This window comes from Pocillopora verrucosa, chromosome 2, assembly GCF_036669915.1.
Source record: "Pocillopora verrucosa isolate sample1 chromosome 2, ASM3666991v2, whole genome shotgun sequence".
NCBI lineage: Eukaryota > Metazoa > Cnidaria > Anthozoa > Scleractinia > Pocilloporidae > Pocillopora > Pocillopora verrucosa.
The window spans coordinates 5,316,472-5,332,547 of NC_089313.1; the positions used below are offsets into that span (position 1 = coordinate 5,316,472).

General features: G+C 37.4%; 1 protein-coding gene and 1 pseudogene across 1 annotated transcript; both read left to right on the forward strand.

Moving 5' to 3' along the window:
* Positions 1-5: 5 nt before the first annotated feature.
* On the forward strand, positions 6-9,068 carry LOC131776074 (A-kinase anchor protein 10, mitochondrial). Its single transcript, XM_059092217.2, has 12 exons — positions 6-217; positions 1,350-1,457; positions 2,064-2,116; positions 2,600-3,455; positions 3,549-3,633; positions 4,368-4,491; positions 4,601-4,743; positions 5,272-5,416; positions 6,452-6,690; positions 6,930-7,015; positions 7,473-7,525; positions 7,864-9,068. The coding sequence occupies exons 1-12, from the start codon at positions 184-186 to the stop codon at positions 7,975-7,977; spliced, it is 2,040 nt and encodes a 679-aa protein (XP_058948200.2). The 5' UTR covers positions 6-183; the 3' UTR covers positions 7,978-9,068.
* Positions 9,069-12,554: 3,486 nt separating this feature from the next.
* Positions 12,555-15,414, forward strand: LOC131776051 (piggyBac transposable element-derived protein 4-like; annotated as a pseudogene).
* Positions 15,415-16,076: the final 662 nt, after the last annotated feature.

Below are 16,076 nucleotides of genomic sequence, written 5' to 3' on the forward strand. Positions count from 1 at the left end.
AGCTGTTTATCTTGTTAATGCAATATATTGAAAATGCTCAGAGCAGACATGTCTGTAACTTCGGAATAGTTACACGGAAATCGTCGCTTTTCGGAATGTTTTCTTTTTTGGAGACAGCCTTGTACTCAGCGCTGGAGGTCGCATATACTTTTCCAAGGATATAGAAGGTAATTCGTTGCTCGAATGCTGCGATTTTCGAGGAAACCTTCAGCCAAAGGTAAGCATCTACTCCGCGGCTAGCCTACCCTGTTCAAAACGGAAGCCTTTGCAAGTGAAATTTAAACGTTCCTTGTGTTTCAATATTTTCTCACACATTCACGTCTTGTCGTAAATATGATTTTTGAAGTGGCTGTGTGAACAAAGTTTGCAAAGGAGGTTGTTTTAACATAGCGAGTACTCAGCGTGTACTGTACATATTAAGTTGACAGAGTACAAACCAGAGCACGTTGTCTTTCGTACTATATACAGTCAGCTGTTTTTTCATCCTCTACTGCTATTTTTCTCTTCGCTGTAGCATTCAGTATGGTATATAAAAAATTTTGAGAAATTTTTCACAAACATGTATCTTATTTCATTAAGCAGCTTGTATTATCGTGAACTACGTACCTTGCGCTGTAGATTTTGGATTAAGATTAATTAGCAATAAAAATTAATTCTCAGACATTTTGCGTATTGATCTTAATGTTGCATTTATGAACGAGGATTTCTGATGATTACTTGAAAGAAGAAATTATTATGCAATTTAAAAGTCAAGGAATGAAATTCTAATGAAAATTGTCAGTTGTCAGATTGGGGTAACACAGTCCACATTTTGTCCTAGTTCTGCTGATGTCCTCTAAAAAGCTGAATTCATCGCGCCAATATATAATTTACTAGGTTAAATACTGCAGCCTCAATTAAAGTTTTAGGGCATTTTGTAGCTATATGTAATCAATGATGGTGTTTATTCCAAAGTCTTATTCATCAAATCATGGCAATAATTACAATAAATCATTGGTAATTATTATGTGGAATGTGGACATGTTTTAAGTTTTCAATTATATTATAAGCTGAATTTTACAAAAGTTTTGATTGTTTCTATGTCACCATGGGTTTTTTAAGTCATAGATCACTGAAGATGTCAATTGTGGTGAGAACATCATTGACACACTTGGCTGTTCATTATGTGCTATTTTTTTGTTCTTACCACATTTTGACCTGGGAATGCGTGATCATGAAGCAGTGTTTTGAATGCTTTTTCTGATAGGTATTTTAGATGTGAGTGTTAGGGTTAGGCAGGTTATTTTAAGATGTTCCATTTTTTGGAGAGATTAAGTGTAATGTATAATCTTTGTTTTTTAATTTTTTAGATAAGCAGGCAAAAGGGAAGAACTCTAAACCTGGAAAAAGTAAAGGAAAAAATAAGCAGCCAGTTGCACCAGTTGAAACCAGAGATGGAAGAAATAACTTGATCAGGAGTAAGTGTTGTAAACTGTAGCAAAGAACAATAATTGCTTCCAGAGGTTATATTATTCTTTCTTCCCTGTAACCTATCCAGTCAAAAATTGCTACAAATTTGACCATGGTGTCTTTCCTTTTGAATGCTGCTTATTAATCTGACTCTAAACACAAACCTCAACTTGTGGTTTTCCGACAGCTGCTGCACTGGTTATCATAAAAAAAAAATCCTACATCACCATACCTTGGAACTTAAAGCATAACATGTATGTGTAGCATCAAGTTCAAAATGGAAAATGGTTTTCTGTCCTCAAAAAATGGAAAATTTTGTGATTTTACAGTCTTCTTATGCAGAGGCGGTCAAAGAAATATGCAAAGTTTTAAAATGTACCATCTGTGCGGAGCTATTGTTCTTCCCACAAGATCTTTTGTTTTGCCATTTTCTCTTTGCAGTTACCATCAGAGTTTGCTTAAGATCTTAAATATTTGTAGTGGTGGCATCCAAAGTCAAATTGCTTGCACTTTGTAGTGGCATTTGTTTAATTTGACAATTGGCCCAATAATTTATATAGTAGATAGTTGGCAAATTCCTTAACTGCACTCTCTTTGCTCTATTCTCTCTATAGTTCAAGAATGCAGGAAGTTGCTGGCAAGCATTTCAAAGAAGAAGTCTGCCAAGGTATTACATTGGAATATATTTTTCCACTGCACTTTAATGTGATTTGGAGGAGGTTGTTGTGCATGTAGAAGTTGGAGCAGGGGATCTCCCTGAAACAACAATTTTTCTTTTTCAGAGGGGCAAGCCTAGTAGGTTTTGATGTGGAAATGATCATAGGTCAGAGCAGTGTGAAATTGGCTCGGCAAAAAAATTTTTTTTTTAATTTGGTATTGGACCAATTGATAATCTCCCTTCTTGATATTTTCTTTATTCTCATCACTTTTCTGCTTAATATTGTACTGATTTGTAAGGAGAAATTCTGTCGTGGTCACTCCTAGGAGTTAAAGGGTTTAGCTTTGTTACAAAGAAAAAGATGAAATGCACTGTTGAGGTTTTGAAAAGGGCAGGTTTGTGCCTCTGAATTACAGAAAGGATAATTTGGGAAATTTAATTAGGGGTATACAACTTGTGGATAACACTAAATATTGCTTTTTTTAATTCCAGTGTGTGGCAACATTTCGAAGAAGGTCACAGTTGTCCAAGACTCTAGTGGAAGTGCTCATGGATGACAGTGTTTTACCTTATTTCATGGAATACATGCAAAAGCAAAATGCCACAAATTTGTTAAACTTCTGGCTTACTGTAGAGACATTCAAATTATCAACTATAAATCGTTTGAGAATAAATACTATGTCACAGTTAAAGTCTTCAAAAGGGGAATGTGTTAATGCCATCGGAGATACTAGTGACGGCACATCTGATTCTTCTCAGTTATATACTCTAAAAAATTCAGTAGATGGTGCTTACATTTCAAGTGGGACAACAGATCAATTGCGCTCTGTGGAGGATGATGGATTTGGTGACTTCACTGGTTATAGGCCAGAACCATTCTCAGCTGTTCATTCCATTTCAAAGGATGCTAGTGATAGTTTGTTGTTGTGCAAAAACTGTGGACATTTGATCAACCTTTCCTTGTCAAAGAAGGATGTATGTAATCACTGTGGACATAACTTTGATTACAAACAAACCAGCAATTGTGCTGTTGGATCTAATGAATCCTTTGGCTCTAATGAGCAACAGACAATTATGAATAGTAGTTTAGAAAATGGTATTAATCAACCAGACTGTAGTAATCAGTCACTGGTCAACAATCAAGGTTCTTTAAAGACGAAAGATGGAGTGCGAACATCTAAAGTTACATTTGATTTAACACCAGACTTTGAGGATGGAGAACATAGTTTTCGTCGAAGAAGAACACGAAGTATTGTCATAGATGCTATTAGTATTTATAGCAAGTACATTTCACTTGAAGCATCAAATCCATTAGGGTTGGAGGAGTCAATTCGAAGACAGATTGAAAGTGAGTCGTATGACTTTTATTTTCTATCTGATTTTTAAATAGGATTTATAATATCTGAAAAGGTTGTAATTCTGTTTTGTCGCATACAAACAGTTAATATCTGCAGTGAAGATGGAAAGATTTCTTCAGATTCCTTTCAACCAGCTCAAAAGTTTGCATTTGATGTTATGGAAAGAATGTAAGTTTTCATTCTTGGTGTCTTTTATACAACCATGTTTTATATCAATATCGCTAACATTGCTAAAGAAGTGTTAATGTGATATGCTAAGCCTTGATTGAAAGTATTTAGGATTGTATTAAGGCCTTGTGAATGCAACTATTTCTGAAGCTTTGCTTTCATTGTTGCAATTTTACCATTTTGTTGAAGATATCATTAAGAAGTATGCAGTATTTCATTTTTCCTTTCACCATCTAATCAAGTCACAATCCAATTCAATCATGATATTGGGGTATTAATCAAAACTATAATAACATTCTTGAATGTGATTGGTTAACACCAGCCTGATTTGAGCACTAATAGGACAGTGTACATATCATGCTTGTCATTGGACAATGTGATGGGACAGTTAAAGGAACAGTTAATCCGTCATGTGTGTAAGTGGACAGAAGGCATCACATGCACATGCTGTTGTCTTGCATATTTCCCTGATAACTTTTGTTTCTTTTTTTGTGAAAACATATAACTGATGTCTTGTTTCTCTCTGAAATTTTGTCATAGTCTTAATTAATTGGTGACAGGACTTTGTGTCCTCCAATTCTGTCTGTAATCTTACTTGTGATTAACAAATCAGACTCTCACTTCACATTCATCCAATTTTGTTAATCACTCATATGATTAGAGACCAAATTGGACTCCTTAGTCCTGTTACCAGTAATCATAGTGATCTTGTTGTTTGTGTCTTTTTTTTATAGGTACTTCCCTGCTTTTCTTGCCAGTCCTTTTTATTGTAAGCATCAAATTGATATCTTAACAAGTGGAAAAGTGTTTCTCTCAGACATTTTGTACAATCAAAATGCCATGTTTTATTTTATGGAGGTCAGTACTTTTTGTAAATTTATTGTGATGTGATTTAGGTTGTCAACAAATTTGAAAGTAGAAGGCCTAAAAGAAATGATAGTCAACCAAGTTTTTATTTCCTTTTCAGTATCTAGAACAAGAAGGAACTCAACATATGCTGGAGTTCTGGCTAACAGCAGATAATTTTCAGTCTCACTTAGAATCCCAAATCCAAATCAACCAGTACAGTGCACAGCATGCTCTGAGTGATGCTATGATTATATATGACAAGTAAGTGTACTGTTACATCCTTCATTTCCAATTAGTCTAGTTTCACAGGCAATTTAGCAGATTTAAACTTCCACAAATGGTTACATACAGCTGTTTGCCAAAAGCTTGTTGGGAAAAACACAAAAATGCATGTGAAAACCTTGGAAGGCATTGTGGGTTGTTTTCAGGTCATGGCTCCTTGACCTAAGGTTTTCGTGGAAATCTTAGAAAACATCACTGCAAGGAAGAAGAATAGTGCGTTTGATGAATTTATTTTGTTTGCAAGACTGACTTTCATTTCTATACATGATGAAAAAGAATAAAAAAAAAGGTGAACAAGGAAAACAATATGAACTTAACAAGAGCAGATTTGAGATGAACTAAAGAATAATGTTTACTTTTTAATATTCTATTGTTTTGTTCCTCTTGTATTCATGTGCATGTCAGTATTTATCCGTGGTTCATCAGACTTATATTTAAGGTAGATTGCCCAATCTTTTGTAACATTTCACAATGCTGAATTTATGATGCATTTGTAAACCACTGTAGGTATTTTTCCATGCAAGCAACTGTACCTCTTGGTTTTGATGATGTTACAAGAATTGAGATAGAGAACAGTATTTGTCGTGAAGGTGGCCCTCTACCAGAATGCTTTACAAAACCCATGGAACATGTCCTTTGCCTTCTTGAGGAGGTATTCCACTCGATCATATTATAGAAGAAATAGCTGAGAATTTGTTGAAATTTAATTCCATATTGGAAAGGTGAAATGTTTTGTTGATGCTTGGCTTTAGCCACAACCCAGTATCTGATGGGTATGATAAAAGAGTTTCAACATTGTTCATCCATCATGAAATATTTTGTCCTAGATTTTTGATGTTCCTTGTAACCTCTGAAAACATTAATCTGCTCCTTCCTTCACCATCCTTGCCCCTTATTGGTTTGTTCCTACCTCTTTGGTGTTTTGCCTACCCAAACAAAACAATAGTTTCATGGGTTTATTTCCCCCAAAGGGATTTTATAGTGATAATGTCTGTGAACATATTCCTCTTATCATAAAAAGGGTTGCACTTTATGCTCCTGTAGGGAGGTATGATGGTTTTTCTAAAAGTGTAATGCCAATGTGGATTGTGAAATTTCAATAGCACATGGCAGGTTTCTTGAGGGTATGAATGGGCCAATTGTAGCTGTTAAACACAACTCAATCACAGCTGAGAATAATGGTTCATAAGGTTGAGATGCATCCAGTCAACCTTCAAGCCTGATGAAGACTCAGCAATTCATATACAGCTGTAGGAAGTGAATACAATGCGAGACAAATGATTATACTTCATTGCCAATATTCCTCATATTCATATAAATTCCTCTGTAAAATCATTAAAATTTTTCATACATGCAGGTCGAACATTGTTCAAAAGAAAGGAAAGGTACTGGGGTTCAGGGGCTGAACCCTTTAACTCCCAAGATCTGATTGTTAATTCTCCCCTCTAGCTGCTACACATTTCCTTTTAAATTAGTCAGGAGAATTTGGTGTTAGTACAAGAAAAACAACCTCTATGTGATAAGTTTAAATATTCTCATTACCTGTTTGCTAGACAGTGTATGGATATTATAGGGAGATGTTACCTCTCAATCACTTCTGGGAGTTCAAGGGTGAAATATTTTGGTTGTTAAATGTGTTTATTCCTGTAGATGTATTTTTAATTTAGTATGTTGGCTTGAATTTCAGGTGTTTTTCCCAAGTTTCCTTACAAGCCCAATCTACTACAAGTACCTCACAGAGCTGCTCAATTCTGTTAGTGAGAGTCAATCCTCCCAGACCCTGTCGGCCTCTGTTGGAAGTGAAGATGATGTTAGGAGACCTGGTACTCACACATATGAAAATAGTCATTTAGTGAAGACAACATTTGGCTCAGACCTTGATCTTACAGAAGACCCAGATGCTCTTTGGCAAAGACCTTATGCTGGGTAGGTCCCTGGGAGAAGTCTGTTTGTCACTTTTGACTGAAGTTCCTCTCTGCTTTAGGCTTTTTTCTTAAAGTAGTTAGTTTTGAAATAATGCATCATTGTATGTCTCCAGGAAAAAACTTAAGCAAATGTTGAGTTGCCCACTGCAAGTTATATAGCTTCTGTCCAAAGACAGCTTATCACTAAGATGCCTCGTAAAAAGGTCATTTAAGTGTAGCAATTATTTATTTCACTTCCAGGCTATCACTTGGCAAGGTGAATGAGTTTGGAATTTTTGAACCAGTCTTTGAGCCTGAACCAGACAGAGGAAATGGTACCTCCAAAGGTGCGTATGTCCTGACTAAAGACAAAATTATCAGTCAACAAAAGTACAGCTAAACCTCTGCTAACCTCTTTTTACTGGCCATTTCTTCACAATTGTCAAGCTATTAGGCATTTATTCCTTTTTCCAAGGTGGATGTCTGTCCACATTTGACTGCGACTACTTGAGTGCAACTACCTTAACAGTGACCCGCATCTATTTTCTCCCTAAATTAATGCTCCTAAAGCATTCATTAAGATCATGAGTATAAAGGAAATTATTGCCAGCCTAAGAGGCTTTCGTCTCTACACGAATTCTCCTGATCAGTTCTAAAGGAAATGTACAGAGTAGAGTACAGAGAATTTAGATACTGATGTTAGGGTGTAAAGGGTTAAAGGGTGACTGAGTGACAGGCTTGTTGGCTGTATGGCTGATATTTTGATTGATTTGTTTATTGATTGATTGACTGATGTTTTTAAAGCTTCCAAGCTTGGAAAGGCCTTAAGGAAGTTGGTATCTGGAGGAGAAGATAAGGTAAAAGTCATTTAGTGTCACATTATATTTAGGCTATTGCTAATTAAGCAGTATATTGGTAGTATTAGCTGATGCATGAAGGGGGTAAGTTTCTATAAAAATTGTGGTGCTGCGTCAGTTGGGGTCTTGCAAGGTAATTTGGTGTTATCAACAGAGTTCAGTAATGTGAATTGGCCAACGTGTGAAGAGTTTCTATTGAGTGTTGGCATCAGAGTGTTAGAAACTCTTTACAGTGGCCAATTTACATTATCATCTCAGTTGGTAAAACCAAATTAGCAGATGCAGACTATAATTTTTGTGTAAAGTCATCATAATTAGTTTTTCCTTCTCTATTACAGGCTAAAGAAGAAATGGCTTGGAAAATTGCTAAAATGATAATTGAAGACGTAAAGAAAGAGCAAACTGGAAATACTTCAGCAGGCTTATGGACAGAGGATGATGATGTGGCCTGAATCGGAAAGGAACAGTTCAATATCACAGTGTGTTCGGGTTAACTGTTAGGCAAACTCTTTATAATTTCCCTGTTTTCTTGAAATAGTTTTCTTTTAGTGAAGTGTCATTAAAACCAAACCCATAAAATCAAAACAAAGATTAATATCTTACGAGCCAAAGTCAACACATGTGATCAGCTTCAAGCGCGGGAAAAGGCGGGAAAACGCGAATGACTAAGCAATGGCTTTGTTTCTGATTGGCTGGCAAAGTAGCGTAGGTTTTCTAAACCAATCAGAGAGCCTGTAAACCAAATCCTTGAATGCTCTCCAAGATTATCTTCCACGTTAAATTGGAAAACTGCTGTTTCGTTAGAATGCGCCATTTAGGAGTAGACATTAAAAGGTAGCAAAATTTTTCAACAGTTTATCTTATTTACAGATAGGCACGTAAGAATGTGAAGAAAAAGTAGTATTTTTTAAGACCTTTTTCGATTTTAGCATAGAGTTTAAACTTCTCTCAAATTTTCAAGAAGATGTATGAATTAACAGTATTTGTAAGTACAAACAAGGGGGAGCACGCCATCCCTACAGTGGTACATTGAATGTATATAGGTATCTTTTTTGTTATTGACCTCATATTTTGGAATGGCAGTGAAAATAATTTTTTTCGAAATTTAACATGGAGATTTTTAGGAAAACGTATCTCTTCCCCCGTATGAGCTGATCTAGAAAGACAGATTTGTACTTAGTATGCATGACATTTGAAATGTTGTTTGGAATTTATTGATAATAACAGATTTATAGTTATCATAACAACAAATAGATTAATTAGTTCAAAGTACATAAACGAGGATATTCTACTGTTTATTGTTTATTCCATGCTCTGCGTGAACCCTTTCACTCCCAAGATCTCATTGGTAATTCTCCTTACTGTCTGCTATACAATTCTAGTGATATTAGTTTCGAGAATTTAGTATTGGATGAGTTACTAGTCGCCTAGGTGATATTTTTCTTTGTTCTCATCACTTGTTTGCTTGATATTGTATTGATAGTGTAAGGAGAAATTCTATCTTGATCGCTCATGGGAATTAAAGGGTTAATTTTTCTTCTTGTGACGGCATGCATTTCGTCCATTCTTCTCACTCTTCTGATAACGAAGCTAAAAGTTATTGAATTCCTGCTACAAGTAAACTAAGATTGCTTTCAATAGGAGTCGAATCTCTGACCATGACTATTCGTAGGCATAAGGAAACTCCTATGTTTACGCACAAAACATCCTGATTGGAACATCAGTATAAATGTCTCCGGCGTGAGCTTATATCCTGTATTCAATTACATTCACCAAAAATACGCGAATGATTAGGTTTCAATATCGTGAAATTGAAGTGTTATAATAGGTCAAGGACTCCGTTATGGAAAAGAATTGAGATAGATGATCACGCAGAAGAAGAAAACCATCTGTTCCAGTATGGGTGAGGCAAATAATATGATACCAGAACTGCGTGGCGGGTTTCCATTGCACGTTTTCTGTGTGCTGGTCATTGTAATAGCCATTTGCTGTTCCTCAGACGCGTTTCCAAGCCCTTGGCACTTCTCCGTGCTCATCTGGTAGTGTTTACCGATTATCATGTGGTGGGAGACGTTTGAGAAGGAACCCACGTAAAAAAAAATCATTTCGGCGGAGTTGTTGTGGAAGTTGGTGACCGGTACAAGAGTGTAATTGCAACCATGGTGGTTGTTCTGAGACATATCTTCACAGAAACTCATGTCGATGCCGTAAAACTTTGCCTCTTGGTCCTTGAGGTAGTTAAGACCACTGTTATCGCTTCCGTACAAGTTATTTATAATGTTTGTGTAACCTGTGCAACTTCCCGTCACGGGCGCCGCTTTAGGGCGACTAGTCTGTTCTCTCATGAAGTGGTTGAATACCCTTATGGAGGTCTTGTTTGATAGTTTCCATGCTGCACAGAGGCTCATCTCTAATTCAGTATATATGCAACTGCACCGGGCGAATGTGGCTTTCACGAAGCAGGTATTACCAGGCTGCTTGGTGTTGGGCGGAGTGGATACTGAGCAGTTTGTGCGACCTCTTCGTTGAGATGCTACGTCTTCTGCGAGGAAGCCTAAAGGAACTATCACAACTGTGGTGAGCATTAGCCAGAATCCACTTGAAGATTTCCTTTCCATTGAGCTGGTGGTCAGTAACCTACACTCCGCTCGTTAAACCAGTATTCAGTGAGATGCGCCAAGGGGCGGGGAGCTTGAAGTAGATCCATTGTATCACAACAAGGGAATCTATTTTCAAAACAAAAGCGCAATTTTATCCGATGTTTTGAGAACTTTTGTGATGGTAATTGCTCAGTTCGCCCTCTGATAGTGGGTAAAGACACGCAACTTGGTTAACTCGCAAATAAATAAATGTAAACTGTGTTTCACTTAAACCTCAAACTCAAAAGGGAAATAACTTCTTATTGAAGAGCTTACAGAACCTTAAAATATTTCAGACGAAAAGCGTACTGACTTGCAGTCTTATCTCCAAACTTATGTTAAGAACAAGGCCTACCTTGTGCTGCCTGTGGGGTACATATTTCTCTTCATTCAAGGAATGGGGCTTGATAATGATGTTTTGATGAAGATCGGCCCGAATATTGTCAGGTCAATAGGATTGACACCTTTCAGTTTTAAATGCGATCAGATAGAGTCGTGTTAATTGCAGCGTTGCAATGTCCTTCTCTCGCATGTGTCACCAAGGTTCAAGTACACAGAACAAGCCTATTTTATTTCTTCTTTATTTTTTCACTCGTGTCTGTGTCTTAGCAGCCCTATTTATATGTCCTGTTTGCAAGAAACCAACGAAATCCATATGCAAAAGTTCCTAAAAACTTGTCTACACGGTTAGTTGAAAAGAGCCACACAAAATGGACGTATTTTAGCAGTGCAAAGACCCTACGTATTTATTATAAGTATACTAGGGACTTTTAGTTAAGACGGCAACACCAAGGAAGGCGTCCATTTGAAAAATGATTATATCTTTTTAGTTGGAATTTCGCGAATGACTGGATGCGTTTACCACCTCTTATGGCGCCGCAAGTTAACCTCAGCATAACGTATGAGAGCGGCGTTGAGTTCCAAATGGAAGCAAATAAGTTGCCTTCGGGGTTTCATTTCTCAGACCACGCAAATTTTGATGATTTCACGTTATTTTGTAGAGGACGGCTAAGAAATGTACATAGTTTAAAACGCACGTGCCGAGCTATTGTTCTGCTCATTATTTCTTTTGTTTTGCCATGTCCTCGTTTCCGTCGCCGACGTTGTTTTTTCATGGTCCCTATTAAGAATAACGACAAAAAGAAGAAGCCATCTTTCACGTACTTATTAACTGCGTCTCCCTGCGGTACAACAATTTAAGAGCTTTTAGCTCACCCCTCCCTCACAGTTTAGAGCATACAACAGTACTAGCCTAGTAGGAAGCTGAAAACCTCAACTATTGTCCTTCGTAGCGGTCGATTAGGCTCCTCTCAGACTAGCCCAATCGGTAGGGAGTTTAAGGTGTCACCATGGCGACGTGTGGTAAAACGTTGCCGAAAAACATTATGATTTTCTTTTAAGACTTTCGCCAATAGCTTGATTCGTTAACTGTTTCTGACAGTAAGACATCTTTACTTCGGCTTAACATGTGGATGTCGTGTTGAATTGAAAATAAAAACGTGATCGGGGTGATCAGGGTGTCCGGACTCGCGAATTCACAGTGTTTTGCTTCCAGTGGATTCGTTTAGTTGGCGTTATTCACAAATTTGTCTTGGAAAGGATTATGTAGAGTGCTAAGCAAATGAAGTAAAACCGAATTTCCCTAAATCAGCCCAAGAAATTCACGTGATGCAAAAGGACAACCACTTAAGCGGGGTAAATTAATCCTTATTCAGAACAAGCTCAGATCTTTTAAGGTTGAGAGCATAAATGTTTATTTCCATTTCCATGCAAATCCTTATATCTCCCCCATTGCGCATTTTGAACATATTTGCATATTTACAGGGGCTATTTGGAGCTTGGATGTCCTGTGGTTGGACGTCAAGGTAGTCACGGTAGATAAGATTCTCTCTTTATCTTTTTTATACCCGTAAACGAAATTTCGAATAATGTTACAGTATTTTCAGCTTTTATTTTATTTCATTTAATTTCATTATTATTATTATTTTTTTAAAAAAATAATGGTTCCGCTGGTTCCGGTGGTTGTGGAGGTTCCGCGGTCTGCCGATCCACGGTTTAGTAACACCCGTCGCCATCGTGGTCTTCCTTAAGTCCCCAGTGACTATGAAGGAAATTTAACTGCGTTGTTGAATGGGTTTACTGCAGTAGAGCAAAATGTATCCAGCTCGGCAAGAGAACGAAAACAAATTGTTCTGCTTAGTAGAACTAGAGGTTTACCGAAGATAGATTTCTAGGGTCATGTAGGTCATCTGACATTAAGTGCGCGTTTGTGAGGCTTATTATGACGGGTAACGAAACCCTTTGTTTTCTCTATCTAATTACTGCAACAAAAGCTGTAGTTTCGCCAAAATCTATAGTCAAAATATTTTTAAAGGTTGAATGGTTTCAGGATGATTATGGTGAGAAGAGATGTTCTATTTAAGGTAACAACTCCACGTTAACTGATGTTTGCAAGTCATACCTCATACTTCCAATGAGACAATATAAAAACAATAGAACGCCCTTGTAATACGACTATTTAGCTCTTAGGGTTACTTTTTATGCCCCAGTAGAAACCAAAAGGTGTCATTTATCTCTGAACAAATTAATATCGATAAGTCAAGGGTGATTGCGTTCATTTCATATTCGATGGCTGATTACAGCATAAGGCCCCCATTATCTGCTAAAAATTTCTCCCTTTCACCTATTGATCATTTGGTTCCCTTTAAATTTGTACGATTAGTTGAATTAAACAGGGATTTTGATGGTTCCTAAATATGATCTATTGAGGAACAGACGCATGGATGTCGTCACTATAAACAACATTTCGCTTTTTTATCTCGTAAAACAAATAGATTCCATGTTGGCGTGGGTCTATACAGTATTAGATCACAGCACCTCGTGTGCCATTTTTCGTTTTTATCACATTTTTACGTCATGTGTGACCTCTTGCGGAACATACGCATTGCAGCGTGGAATGTGTTTGTTTAGCGGGGAATTTGGTGTTGTGTTCCATCAAGATAAAACCTTTAGATTAGTGGAAAATACCATCCGCAAAGTGAAATCCCTGCAAAAAATTACAGTGGACACTCAAGTCATGCGACACTTAAACTTGAAATTCAATTCGTCAAACTCGAACTCACTTGAAAATAACAATATACAAATATCTACCGTGTCTTTCCTCGCTGTAAATTTTAAAAGTATTTAGATGTGGAAATTTTGTTTCCTTTCTTGCTTATGTGCTGCATAGTTAGTCGAAGTTTCAGTTATTCCGAACCGCAAAAATTGTTCTTTCAAGACGCAAAAAATTCCTTACCTGAACGATATAATTCCTGCGGAATAATCAAGTCAGCGGTTTAAGCTTTAAGTCGCACCTGTTTCCTTGCCTTATCAGGCCTGTGTTCTTATCAATATTAAGTGAATATCCGGTTCAGCCATTCCCTGAAAAACAATTTTTTTCTCGTTTTTTTTTTTTTTTTAATCGTAGAGTTAACTGATAAACGCAAGTTAGCAATGATTAATTAGCAATGTACCATACAAGTACACCAAGCAACTGTGCCTTAGAAAGAATTTCACTCCGAAAGTTATCATTATTGTGACTCGTGTAATCATAAAAATTACAATTTCCTCGATAGTGGTCGGTTTAAAAAAACTCCTGTTTTCCACCTATCCACTTGCCAAGTTGTTGCTGGACAGTTTGTTTTCGAACAGGTCAATAAACCAATCACATTCAAAGTTTCGCTTTAAATCAACCAATCGCAACCTTGGTTTCAATCACCTTAACAGTTTACGCCTCCTTTGTCAGTCTTTTAGTGCAAATTTTCCCTCCTAACTTTTATACATAGATATAGAAATATACGAGGTCATTTTAACGATCAATTGTGGTGAATAGTTTGAGGTAGTGAGATTTAGTGAGTTTAAATAAAAGATTTTAAAATTTAAATTTCGAGTGCATCTTGTGTGCGGTTTTTTTTTTAATCGCGGGGTGAGGAATATCACCTGAAGCATTCTGGAATTGATGAAAACGATGTGGAAATCGAATTTATCGACGAAGACTATTTACCTTTGGCTCGTGTCAGTGTTTGGGAACATCGCGAGTCAGAAGAAGAGATTGACTCCGATGATTTTGCAGAATCTAGTGGGGATGAGTCTGAAGAACTGGAAAGTGAGGATGATGAAGACCTAGAGGAGGAAGAAGAAGTACCGGCATGGAGCGAAGAAATAACAAGAAGGGATGATATTGATTTCAGTGAACTCGTGGGATTGGCAGCAAATGTAAACATTAGATCTTTGACATTGAGCAAAGGGTTTTTTGATCTGTTCTCCACTCGTCAGGTATGGGAGTTTTTAGTTGCTCAGACTAATCTGTATGCGAATCAGAAACGAGGAGCTGCAGAAAAGTCTGTGTGGTATCCAGTGTCTGTGGAAGAAATGAAAGGTTAGGCTGTTATATATTTGTGTGTGGGAATTATTAATAAGGCAAATATCCCTCCCGACTGGAGTACTGACCCCATGCTGTCCACCCCATTCTTTGATACCACTATGCCAAGAACAAGATTTCTTCAGACTCTGCTAATAATTCCTTAGCTCCCAGGCCTGATTCACCAAATTTCAACAAGTTATACAAAATTCAGCCTCTGCTGGATTTGATTATACCGAGGTTTAGGGTAGTTTACAGTCCTTAGAGGCAACTTGCTGTAGATGAAACCTTGATCAAGTCAAAGGGAAAGTTCATTTTAGGTAATTCATCCCCATAAAACCAGGCAGGTTTGGAATCAAGGCCTTAACGTGGACTGAATCAACCAGAGGCTATGTTCTAGGGAGCAAGGTATATACTGGAAAGGAAGCCAATGTAGTCCAGAAAGATCTAGGAAAAAGGGCTGTTATGTCATGGAAGGAACCTTTCCTTGACCGGCAAAGGCTACTATGTGTTTATGGATAATTATTACACTGCTGTCGGAGGAACTAGAGGAAAGGAAAACTTTGGCTTGTTGGTACGGGCTAAGCCTGCCCAAAGACATTTGTGATGCGAAGTCAAACCAGGTAAAAAGTCTGAAAAGAGGAGACTCCCTTTACAGACAGAAAGATACTTTGACTTGCATGACATGCTGTGACAGAAGATCTGTCAGTTTCTTAGGCACTGGACCCACAAGAGAAGATGATTCTGGTGCTGTGGAAAGATCAGTGAAAGTAATTGGCCTCTGTACAATGCTTACATGGGTGATGTTGATGTCTTCGATCAAAGAGTCAACTTGTATGCAAGACTATTGAGAGGTGCTGTGTGGTATTATAAGATTTTTTCCTACCTCATAGAAGTATGTGTTTTAAATGCACACATTTTGGAAAGGAAATCTCCAAATCATACCACCAGAACTGCTTTAGACTTCAGAAAGTCATAGATAAGTGACTTGATTGAAGGAAATTCCTTCAGGAGGGACACTCAAATGTGGCTGCCACCCAATCCTGAAATTAGATTTAGCCAAGAAAGCTTTCACCAACCAGTGAGAAAGGACAAAAGGTCTACTCACAAGGTTCACCTACAGCATGTAGATACCTTTTAGAGCTGTGCAGTGTGGAGTGCGCATGTGCCTGGAGCCCTGTTTTCTCAGATACTACACATTGAAAGACTTCTATTTCAATAATGGAGATCACGAAGGCTCCCAAAGTCTGAAAGAAGGAAGGAGGAGGCCTGGCACCAGAGGAAGAGGAATAGCTCTTTAAAATTGAACATGACTTACTCTAAGACTTTCCCATAGATAATACCCCAAGATTTTGTCACTCATAAGATAATTTATGCCTTTACATTAACGTTAATGGCCCAAATTTGTGTGCAGAGAAGTGTTATTAACCCAGAAAATGTTATTTTCAATGTTTGAAGGTCATGTTTTTTTGAGAAAAGGCACTGGTTTTAGAATAAATTTGTTACAGTACTC

Coding starts and splice junctions, on each gene's coding strand:
- LOC131776074 (XM_059092217.2), top strand. CDS start 184: ATGCTGCGATTTTCGAGGAAACCTTCAGCCAAAG. Junction 3,634..4,367: donor TTTGATGTTATGGAAAGAAT/GTAAGTTTTCAT, acceptor TTTTTTTTATAG/GTACTTCCCTGCTTTTCTTG. Junction 7,016..7,472: donor AGGAAATGGTACCTCCAAAG/GTGCGTATGTCC, acceptor ATGTTTTTAAAG/CTTCCAAGCTTGGAAAGGCC.